This window comes from Panthera leo, chromosome F3, assembly GCF_018350215.1.
Source record: "Panthera leo isolate Ple1 chromosome F3, P.leo_Ple1_pat1.1, whole genome shotgun sequence".
Lineage (NCBI taxonomy): Eukaryota > Metazoa > Chordata > Mammalia > Carnivora > Felidae > Panthera > Panthera leo.
In genome coordinates, this window is record NC_056696.1 from 13845076 (window position 1) to 13857641 (window position 12566).

Consider the following 12566-nt stretch of genomic DNA (forward strand, 5'->3'; position numbering starts at 1 on the left):
GTGTGTGTGTGTGTGTGTGTGTGCGTGTGATCTTGAATACAGACCTCTTAAATCTCTGGAGGTGTGGCCCAGGAATCAAAATTGGTTATTTTTCAGGCCCTGAGTGTACAGCCAGGGTTGAGAACCACGGATTTCAATTTGAAGTGTTACAAATTGATTTCCAAGGACTAACACCCAATTAGAAGTTTGTCTATGAGGAAAGTTCCCAGTGAGGCAATAGTCCCAGAAGAACATTGCTTATATAGTGACAGAACATGCTATTAGTCACTGCCCAGAGAAATACTAGTGTATTTCTGGCCAAATTGAAAGAAAACAGTGCCAAAGACAAAAATGTCTAATTTCAAACTAGACAAACCACCATTTATAGTTCCCATGTCACAGTGAGAGTTGTCTGCCATATAGGTTTTATGTTCTCTACGTAATGATAATGTGAAATATGCTAATAAACAACATAGCAAAGAATTATTCTCTTAAGATTGAATAAAATCACATTTGGTGTTGTTAGGAATCAACGATAGGTATGGATATAAATATTTTAGAGAAAGAAGAATAAGTCTTTTACACCACTCGGTCTCAGCACAGCCCAGGGAGGGGGGGGGGGTGTTAGAAAGTGTTCAGGGTGCTGTTACCCAGGAAGGTCATGGCAGGATACTTGTGCCTAGTGGGGAAATGCCAGTTTTTAGTTCCAATCCCAAACAGGAAGTTTCTTAAATGTCTTAGTTCTGGCTGATTTAACAAGATTCCATGGACTGAGTGGCTTAAACAGCGGAGGTGTCTCACAGTTCTAGAGTCTGGGAAAGCCAAGATCAGAATACGACAGATTTGGGGCACCTGGGTGGTTTAGTCGGTTGAGCGTCTGACTTCGGCTCAGGTCTTGATCTTGCAGTTGACGAGTTGGAGCCCTGCGGCCAGCTCTGCGCTGACAGCTCAGAGCCTGGAGCCTATTTCAGATTCTGTGTCTCCCTCTCTCTCTGCCCCTCCCCTGCTCATGCTCTCTCTCTGTCTCAAAATTAAATAAACATTAAAAACAATTTTTTTAAAAAGAATACGACAGATTTAATGTCTGAGTGAGGTTGGTTCCCCTGGTTTTCAGACGGCCACCTCCCTGCATCCTCACGTGGCAGAAAGAGAGAGAAAGTGAGCTCTTTTGGATCTCTCTTATAAGGGCACGGATCCCATCTTGGAGTCCTACTCTCATGACTTCATCTGAGCCTCATTATCTCCCAAAGGCCCATTTCCAAATACCGTCGCATTGGGGATTCGAATTTCAACATATGGTCTGGGAGGGGACACAAGCTTGCAGTCCATAACATGGACTTCACAGGCATATAGCCCTATCTACTGGATTAATTCTGACATCCCACAAAGGTAAGACACAGACCCCACAGGGTACTCAATACTGGAGTCAGAGGAACGGCACTGAGCAGACAGGACAGGGCTTTTTTCAGGGTGATAAGTAGTCAGTGGCTGGTGTTTGCCTATGCATTAGAGAGAATAAATACCCTCAGAAATAGCATTATTTTACAGCAGCACCTAAAAAAGAACGTTGAGTTGTTTCAGAAGTACAGGCTGGGAATTTCCGGAAACAGCACTATTGGTTCCGATGCAAGAAGTGACATTGCCACAGAGGCTTGTATGAACAAGATAAGGATGCACGCAAGAAAAGAGATACTCCTCCACCAGACTTGCCTCAGGTCTCCAGTTTCTTCAATAAAGATCTGGAAAGTCTGCATAGGATCTCACTGATTATAATTGATAAGTTTAAATCACTGTACATCAACCTATAACATGGTTCTCAGTCTATAGCAGAAGACATTCTTCAGTAAGTCCTGATTTAAATCATCCTGCTGGTATTTTTATCAAGAGACCCCACACCGAGTAGACTATACTCAACAGTTACGGTGTCGTCGAGGGCATCCTCGACAACATTTTGTCCAGAAATGCTACTTATAGAAGCACAGTGGTTGGCTGTAAAAGGCCACCATTTAGGCCAAGATGCTATCATGAGTTTAAATTAATTTGGTCTCAACACCATGAACTCTTGGACTTCTAGTCCCGTCCAGTTTGGTCCGTTGCTCTCGGTGAAGGGGAGAACTACGTGTGATGCCTCAAGGGCTGCCATCATTTATTCTTTTCCTTTTTCCAGGAGCACATAGCTACCAGCCTATGGGATGTATACTCAGGCCTGTTCGGTGATCAAGCCATGATCCTCGCCGTGAACTCCAGGTACAAGAAGCTATAATGCTCTCGCATTTCACTGACTGAATATCTTTAAAACACAATAGAGAAAACTCACACTTGTGAAAAACAGAAAATTACTCCAAATCCTACCTTCCTAACTCAGCAGCTGTTATTTCTTTCTTTCTCATGTTCTTCCTCAATTCTTCTGTCTTGCGTGGATAAACAGACAGTCTAATTATTGTAGAAAAATAAGCAGATTGTAGAGGGGAGGAGCCAAGATGGTGGAACAGCATGGAAGTTTTTGTGTGTCTCACATCCATGAAATACACCCAGACCAACACTAAACCGTCCTGCACACCTAGAAAACGGATCTGAGGATTCACACAACAATCTGCACAACCTGAACCACAGAACTCAGCAGGTACACGGCGCGGAGAGGCGAACTGGGGGAGAGAGAAGCCACATAGGGCAAGGAGCCACTTTTGTGTGCGGAGAGAGGATGGAGACAGGGGGGAGAATACGGGAAAAGCACCCCCCCAAAAGCAGCTGGAGAGAAAGTGGAAAAGTGGAAACACCCACAGGGACTGAACTAAAAAGGGAGAAAGGAGAAAGGAGAGGGTTTAAATTCCCTTAAGAGTATAAACAGGGGGAGCAGAGGCTGAAACTCCGCAGCTCCATACCTGGCGGCGTTCGGGTGGGAAGGGCGAATCCCCAGGAGCAGAGTGGGGTCCGGGGGGCTTCGGGCCACACGGGAGAGGCAGTTTCCCTGCTGGGAGGACAGCTGGTAGAGGCGGCGTGGCCCCCGCACAGGCAAAGACCCCGGCGGACCTGGGACAGCGGCCACATTCGCTGGTGCTGGAACAAGGTCGCTGGGGGCGGAGCCCGGTGCCAGATGCGTGTCGTGATCTTCCATAATCCCTGAAACGCCACTGCTACACGATCGCGTGAACTTTCTCTGGGGCGGGCTGGCCCCCCGGCTGCAGTCTCGGGGTGTCAGCAGCAGCACAGTCCCGCGAACGCTCCCGGGTGCGGCCGGCACCCAGCCATCGCTCCGTGAGATCCTCCGCAGAGGGGCAGAAAGGGTCAGAGCTGCGGTCCCTCAGAAGTAAGGGGTCGGGAGACACAGCCGCATCTGAGATAAAACTCAGGGGGGAGGAGCTGTCTGGGGCTTGGTCACGGACAGTGTAAGAGCAGGGAGTGGGCAGAAGCCGAAGACAGAAGACGGGTGCGCGATTGCTGATCGGGGAGAACAGAGTTCCCATATTAGAGAGCGGGTAACCGGGTGACACCATTTTCACCGTCCCGCGCATGCGCGCGAGCTTACACACACCTGCAGCGCCACAACAACCCACCCCAGTAAGCTAGCTGCGCCATCTAGTGGACAACGGAGTCGTTACACTAAGCCCCGCCCAAAGGGCCAACCTCCCTCTTCAGGACACAAGTCTCTCTGCCTGCTTAGTTTATGGACTATAAAGCCCTTCATAGTTTCACTTCTAGGGGAAAACAAAGTAATTTCAGTCGTATTTCAGTCTGTTTGCTGGTCCATCTATTCAATTTTCTTTCTTTTTTTTTCTTTTTTCTCTTTTTCGTTTCTTTTCTTTTTCTTGAATACAGACAGAGAAAAAATTCATTTTTATTTTCAGTTTGTATTAAAAATATTTTTTTAAAATTTTTTTCTCCTGTATTTTTTACTTTTGTGTAAGTTTTTTTAAATTCTATTTTAGTTCCATTGTTTCATTTTTGTCTACTTCAGTGTATTCATTTTTTCAAATTTTCAAAAGATTTCCTTTTTTTTTCTTTCTCCTTTTTTCTCTAATCTATCAAGCCCCTTTCAACACACACACCAAAAAACACCCAGGATCTAGCATCATTTATTTGATTTTTGTGTGTGTGTTTGTTTTTAATTTTTTAATTTTAATATATTTTTAAAATTTTAATATATTTTTAATGTTAATTTTTTTTACCTCATTAATTCCTTTTCTCCCTTCAAAATGATGAAATTTGAAGGGAGAAAAGGGAGAAAATGAGTCACTGATTTCTCTTAATTCTTAAATTATGCTCCTTTGCCTTAATCTCCCTCTTTTATTCTGCTTCATTATTCTCCATAAGTTTGTCTATATCGCTGATTCTCTGTCCTGCCTCATCCATCCTTGCCACCGCAGCATCCATTTGAGATTTCAGCTCAGTTATAGCATTTTTTAATTTCATCCTGACTAGCTTTTACTTCTTTTCTCCCATAAAATTCCTTTTTCTCCCTTCAAAATGATGAAATGAAGGAATTCACCACAAAAGAAAGAGCAGGAAGAAATGACAGCCAGGGACTTAACTAACACTTGCTTGTATAAGCAAGATGTCTGAATCAGAATTTAGAATCATGATAATAAGAATACTAGCTGAAGTTGAAAATAGATTAGAATCCCCTTCTGCAGAGATAAAAGAAGTAAAATCTAGTCAGGATGAAATTAAAAAATGCTATAATTGAGCTCAAATCTCACATGGATGCCGTGGTGGCAAGGATGGATGAGGCAGGACAGAGAATCAGCGATTTAGACAAACTTATGGAGAATAATGAAGCAGAAAAAAAGAGGGAGATTAAGGCAAAGGAGCACAATTTAAGAATTAAGAGAAATCAGTGACTCATTAAAAAGGAAGAACATCAGAATAGAGGTCCCAAAAGAGAAAGAGAGAGAAATAGGGGCAGAAGGGTTATGTGAGCAAGTCATAGCAGAAAACTTTCCTAACCTGGGGAAAGACACAGACATCAAAATCCAGGAAGCACAGAGAACTCCCATTAGATTCAACAAAAACCGACCATCAACAAGGCATATCATAGTCAAATTCACAAAATACTCAGGCAAGGAGAGAATCATGAAAGCAGCAAGGGGAAAAAAATCCTTAACCCACCAGGGAAGACAGATCAGGTTTGCAGCAGACCTATCCACAGAAACTTGGCAGGCCAGAAAGGAGTGGCAGGATATATTCAATGTGCTGAATCAGAAAAATATGTAGCCAAGAATTCTTTACCCAGCAGGCTGTCATTCAAAATAGAAGGAGAGATAAAGAGTTTCCCAGACAAACAAAAATTAAAGGAGTTTATGACCACTAAACCAGGCTTGCAAGAAATTTTAAGGGGGACTCTGAGGGGAGAAAAGAGGAAAAATAAATGAATAAATAAATAAATAAATAAATACTAAAAGCAACAAAGACTAGAAAGGACCAGAGAACACCACCAGAAACTCCGCCTCTACAAGCAACATAATGGCAATAAATTCATATCTTTCAGTACTCACTCTAAACATCAATGGACTAAATGTTCCAATCAAAAGACATAGGGTAACAGAATGGATAAGAAAACAAGATCCATCTATATGCTGTTTACAAGAGACCCACTTTAGACCTAAAGACACCTTCAGATTGAAAGTAAGGGAATGGAGAACCATCTATCATGCTAATGGTCACCAAAAGAAAGCTGGAGTAGCCATACTTACATCAGACAATCTAGACTTTAAAATAAAGACTGTATCAAGAGATGCAGAAGGGCATTATATCATAATCAAGGGGTCTATCCACCAAGAAGACCTAACAATTGTAAATATTTATGCGCCAAATGTGAGAGCACCCAAATATATAAATCAATTAATCACAAACATAAAGAAACTCATTGATAGTAATACCATAATAGTAGAGGACTTCAACACCCCACTCACAGCAATGGACAGTTCATCTAATAAAAAAATTAACAAGGAAGCAATGGCTTTGAATGACACACTGGACCAGATGGACTTAACAGATATATTCAGAGCATTTCATCCTAAAGCAGCAGAATATACATTCTTCTCCAGTGCACATGGAACATTCTCCAGAATAGACCACATACTTGGACACAAATCAGCCCTCAACAAGTACAAAAAGATCGAGATCATACCATGCATATTTTCAGACAACAATGGTATGAAACTTAAAATCAACCACAAGAAACAATTTGGAAAGGTAACAAATACTTGGAGAGTAAATACCATCCTACTAAAGAATGAATGGGCTAACCAAGAAGTTAAAGAGGAAATTAAAAATTTCATAAAGCCAATGAAAATGATAACACCACAATCCAAAATCTCTGGGATGCAGGAAAGGCTGTCATAAGAGGAAAGTATATAGCAATCCAGGCCTTCCTAAAGAAGGAAGAAAGACCTCAGATACACAACCTAACCTTACGTCTTAAGGAGCTGGAAAAAGAACAGCAAATAAAACCCAAAACCAGCAGAAGACATGAAACAATAAAGATTAGAATAGAAATTAATGCTATTGAAACCAAAAAAGAAGAAGAAAAAAAAAAAAAAAACAGTAGAACAGATCAATGAAACCAGAAGCTGGTTCCTTGAAAGAATTAACAAAATTGATAAACCACTAGCCAGTTTGATCAAAAAGAAAAAGGAAAGGACCCATATAAATAAAATCAAGAATGAAAGAGGAGAGATCACAACCAACACAGAAGAAATAAAAACAATAAGAGAACATTATGAGCAATTATATGACAATAAAATGGGCAATCTGGAAGAAATGGAAAAATTCCTAGACACATATAAACTATCAAAACTCAAACAGGAAGAAATGGAAAATTTGAACAGACCCATAACCAGTAAAGAAATCGAATTAGTAATCAAAAATCTCCCAAAAAACAACAGTCCAGGGCCAGATGGCTTTCCAGGGGAATCCTATCAAACACATAGGGAAGAGTTAACACCTACTCTCTTGAAGATGTTCCAAAAAATAGAAATGGAAAGAAAACTTCTAAACTCTTTCTACGAAGCTAGTATTACCTTGATCCCAAAACCAGCCAGAGACCCCACTAAAAGGAGAACTATAGACCAATTTCTCTGATGAACATGGATGCAAAAATCCTCAACAAGATATTAGCTAACCAGATCCAACAATACATTAAAAAATTTATTCACCATGACCAAGTGGGATTTATACCTGGGATGCAGGGCTGATTCAATATCTGCAAAACAATCAATGTGATTCATCACATCAATAAAAGAAAGGACAAGAACCCTCTCAACAGATGCAGAGAAAGCATTTGGGAAAATACAGCATCCTTTATTGATAAAAACCCTCCAGAAAGTAGGGATAGAAGGATCATACCTCAAGATCATAAAAGCCATATATGAAAGACCCAATGCTAATATCATCCTCAATGGGGAAAAACTGAAAGCTTTCCCCCTAAGGTCAGGAACAAGACAGGGATGTCCACTCTCGCCACTGTTATTCAACAGAGTATTGGAAGTCTTAGCCTCTGCAATCAGACAACACAAAGAAATAAAAGGCATCCAAATTGTCCAGAAGGAGGTCAAACTTTCACTTTTGGCAAATGACATGATACTCTATATGGAAAACCCAAAAGATTCCACCAAAAAACTTCTAGAACTGATTCATGAGTTCAGCAAAGTTGCAGGATATAAAATCAATGCACAGAAATCGATTGCATTCTTATACACCAACAATGAAGTGACAAAAAGAGAAATGAAGGAATCGATCCCATTTATAATTGCACCAAAAACCGTAAAATACCTAGGAATAAATCTAACCAAAGAGGTGAAAAATCTATACACTGAAAACTAGAAAGCTTATGAAAGAAATTGAAGAAGACACACACACACACAAACAAAAACAAAAAAAGAAATGGAAAAAGATTCCATGCTCCTGGATAGGAAGAACAAATATTGTTAAAATGTCGATACTACCCAAAGCAATCTACATATTCAATGCAATCCCTATCAAAATAACACCAGCATTCTTCACAGTGCTAGAACAAATAATCCTAAAATTTGTAGGGAACCAGAAAAGACCCTGAATGGCCAAAGCAATCTTGAAAAAGAAAACCAAGGCAGGAGGCATCACAATCCCGGACTTCAAGCTAAACTACAAAGTTGTAATCATCAAGACAGTATGGTACTGTCACAAACGCAGACACTCAGATCAATGGAACACAATAGAGAACCCAGAAATGGACCCACAAATGTGTGGCCAACTAATCTTTGACAAAGCAGGAAAGAATATCCAAAGGAATAAAGACAGTCTCTTCAGCAAGTGGTGCTGGGAAAACTGGACAGTGACATGCAGAGAAATGAAACTGGACCACTTTCTTACACCCTACACAAAAATACACTCAAAATGGATGAAAGGCCTAAATGTAAGACAGGAAGCCATCAAAATCCTCAAGGAGAAAGCAGGCAAGAACCTCTTTGATCTTGGCCACAACAACTTCTTATCAACACGTCTCTGGAGACAAGGGAAACAAAAGCAAAAATTAACTATTAGGACCTCATCAAAATAAAAAGCTTCTGCACAGTGAAGGAAACAATCAGAAAAACTAAAAGATAACTGACAGAATGGGAGAAGATATTTGGAAACGATATATCAGATAAAGGGTTAGTATCCAAAATCGATAAAGAACTTATCAAACTCAACACCCCCACAAAACAAATAACTCAGTGAAGAAATGGGCAAAAGGCATGAATAGACATTTCTCCAAAGAAGACATCCAGATGGCTAACCGACACATGCAAAGATGCTCAACTTCACTCATCATCAGGGAAATACAAATCAAAATCATAACGAGGTACCACCTCACGAACCTGTCAGAATGGCTAATATTAACAACTCAGGCAACAACAGCTGTTGGCGAGGATGCAGAGAAAGAGGATCTCTTTGGCACTGCTGGTGGGAATGCAAGCTGGTGCAGCCACTCTGGAAAACAGTATGGAGGTTCCTCAAAAAATTAGGGGCACCTGGGTGGCTCAGTCGGTTGAGCAACCGACTTCGGCTCAGGTCGTGATCTCACGGTTTGTGAGTTCGAGCCCCGCGTTGGGCTCTGTGCTGACAGTTCAGAACCTGGAGCCTGCTTCGGATTCTGTGTCTCCGTCTCTCTCTGCCCCTCCCCTGCTCATGCTCTGTCTCTCTCTCTGTCAAAAGTAAATAAACATTAAAAAAAAAAGTTTAAAAAAAATTAAAAATAGAGCTACCCTACAACCAAGCAATTGCACTAAGTATTTATCCAAGGGATACAGGTATGCTGCTTCGAAGGGACACATGCACCCCCATGTTTATAGCAGCACTATCAACAATAGCCAAAGTATGGCAAGAGCCCAAAGAGCCCAAATGTCAATCAATAGATGAATGGATAAAGAAGATGTGGCATGCATATATATATATATATATATATATATATATATATACACACACACACACACACACACACACACACACACACACACACAATGGAGTATTACTCAGCAATCAAAAAGAATGAAATCTTGCCATTTGCAACTATGTGAATGGAACTGGAGGGTATTATGCTAAATGAAATTAGTCAGAGAAAGACAAAAATCATATGACTTCACTCATATGAGAACTTTAAGATACAAAACAGATGAACATAAGGAAAGGGAAGCAAAAATAATATAAAAACAGCGAGGGGAGCAAAACATAAGATACTTAAATATGGAGAACAAACAGAGGGTTGCTGGAGGGCTTGTGGGAGGGGGATGGGCTAAATGGGTAAGGGGCATTAAGGAATTTACTCCTGAAATCATTGTTGCACTATATGCTAACTAATTTGGATGTAAATTAAAAAAAATAAAATTAAAAAAAAATTTTTAATAAGATTGTACAATTCAATTTTCTGTAATATTTTTCCTTTTGGCACTATGTCTTAAGTTTATTTTTTCTGCCTAATCATATTTTCATTTTAATGGCACTAGAATATTCCCAAATTTTGAAATTTTCTAAATTACATTTTATTTTACCAATATTATGATAATCATCTTTGTATATAAAAGATCGTATCTTCTCTTTTTTTTTTTAAATAGCCTTCTGAGGGTGAGGTTACTGATTTAGATGATAGGTAACTACAAAAATGCCCTTTGTCTGGGGACCCTAATTAGTTGACAATCCCAGCTGCTGTCTATGTGGATTCATCAGCACATTTGTCCAGGCAACATGGTGGGCGAGTCAATTCTGATGAGTGTTTTTGAATTGAGGAAACCCATCCACCTTGCTGAAGCCTTTTTGGAACTTGCTGTAGTCTCAGCTACTTTCTACCCAAACCCTTCCTTCCTTCCTTCCTTCCTTCCTTCCTTCCTTCCTTCCTTCCTTCCTTCCTTCCTTCTCTCTCTTAGAAATCTCAGGCATCTCTAATCCTGTTTTGGTGTCTGCTTCCCCTGGACCCAAACTAACACAGATGGGATGAAAAGTTTCTTAGAGCTTTTCATAAGGAGTCAGTCTACTGTCCAGAAAACCCTCACTAATAATGGCTCTTCAAAGCCTAGCCACAAGAAGATACAGATATATAAATACATTTTTATACTTTACTGATTTAATAGGTTCAAAATTATACCTCATTATTATTTTAATTTGTATTCCTTTCAAAAAAGCAAGACTCAATATTTTCTGTATGTTTATATATTTATAAATTTTCTCATGTGAGAATTTTCTCATTATCTTTGTCACTTCATTAGGGTTTTAGTGGTGGTATATATTTAGTAAGCTTCTCATGGTATTTTTATGGTTTTAAAATTTTTTATTCTTTTTTATCTTGTTAGAATTGATTTTATAGTCATAGCTGTATTTTTCATGTTTTATGTGATATCTGGTATAAAATTAATTCTCCATTGCACTTTAATATTATGTTCACTTTCTCCTAGTTTTCTGTGATTCGATTTTTGTTACCCTCCAGTCTATAATAGATATTTTTATGTATGAACTACTTTAAAATATCTTTCCAATTCCATAATACAGACCGGAAGTCAACAAACTATGGTCTATGAACTAAATCCTGCTGTTTTCTGCAGCCTCCTGGTTTTGTACATTCTGAGAGAAAAGAATGTCTTTTACGTTTTTAAATAGTTGGAGGGGGTTTAAAAGAGGAAGACTATCTCATAACATGTAAATGCTATATGAAATTCAAATTTCAGGGTCCATAGAGGAAGTTTTGTTGAACACAGCTACGTTTATATATTCACGTATTGTCTATGACTCCTTTTACATCACAATGACAAAACTAAGTAGACATAGACAATTTGGCCAGCAAAGCCTAACATACTTCTTATCTGGGCAGTTACAGACAATGTTGGCTGACCCCAATACAGATAACACTTATTTAAAATGCCTCATTTCTGGAAGGAAAAAAAAAAAAAGAGGTTAGAGTGGGAGAGAGCCAAAGCATAAGAGACTCTTAAAAACTGAGAACAAACTGAGGGTTGATGGGGGGTGGGAGGGAGGGAAGGGTGGGTGATGGGTATTGAGGAGGGCACCTGTTGGGATGAGCACTGGGTGTTGTATGGAAACCAATTTGACAATAAATTTCATATATTGGAAAAAAAAAAGACTAAGAGACAGAAAACACACATTCAATGTGCTTATTAGCATCATGAAAAAATCTTGGAATTTATATATGACTATACTACCAATAAGTCTATGGGCTAAGTGGGTAAATATATCTGATTTTTATATTTTCCTTTTTCCCTACAATAAACTTGATATGTGATTTCATAAATAAATAAATAAATAAATAAATAATGCCTCATTTCCAAAGGCTTATTTAACTCTGTTTTTTTTTTTTTAATTCATCTGTGTAATGGAATAGCTATGGGTTTAAGGGTTCTAAGCTGTTCTTGAGCATCTTGATCGCAGTGGTGATATATGAGGCTCCATGTGTGATAAAATTGTATAGAACTAAATACACACACACATATGCACACGAGCACAAATAAAACTGGGGAAATCTGAACAAGATTGGTGGATTGAATCAATATCAGTATTCTGATGGTGATATACTATAGTCTTTGGAGAATGTTACCGTTTGGGAAAACTGAGGTGAGTGTGTTAGATGTTTCTCTGCATTATTTCCTTCATTTATTTATTTTTTTTATTTTTCATATTTGAGAGAGAGACAGACAGACTGAGTCAGAGCACGAGCAAGGGAGGGGCAGAGAGATGGACACAGAATCTGAAGCAGGCTCCAGGCTCTGAGCTGCCAGCACAGAGCCCGACACAGGGCTCGAACTCACAAACTGTGAGATCATGACCTGAGCTGAAGTCGGACGCCCAACCGACTGAGCCACCCAGGTGCCCCTCTCTGTATTATTTCTTACAACAGTATGTGAATCTACAAATATCTCAATAAAATTTTTAATTAAAAAAAGTGTTCTAAAAGCGCGTTCTGACCCAACATGAAATACTATCACAATAAATTAGTCCCACATTTGGCCTGGTAAGGGCAATGGAGTATTTATCTAGATATTTTCTATTCCCATGTTAGGGTGTTCTCTAGAATATACATTCTCTTCCATTGTTCAGAATTTTGTTGTAGTCCCACCACTAAAGTG

The 12566-nt window shown here is 39.4% G+C and overlaps 1 protein-coding gene across 3 annotated transcripts in view; it reads left to right on the top strand.

Annotated features, from left to right (window-relative positions):
- MROH9 (maestro heat like repeat family member 9) overlaps nt 1–12566 on the top strand; it is an 88944-nt gene that overhangs the window by 13784 nt on the left and 62594 nt on the right. For all 3 annotated transcript variants that reach the window (XM_042925984.1, XM_042925985.1, XM_042925986.1), the window contains exon 4: nt 2147–2226. In XM_042925984.1, the coding sequence (XP_042781918.1) occupies nt 2147–2226 (80 nt within the window). The remainder of the gene's footprint in view (nt 1–2146; nt 2227–12566) is intronic.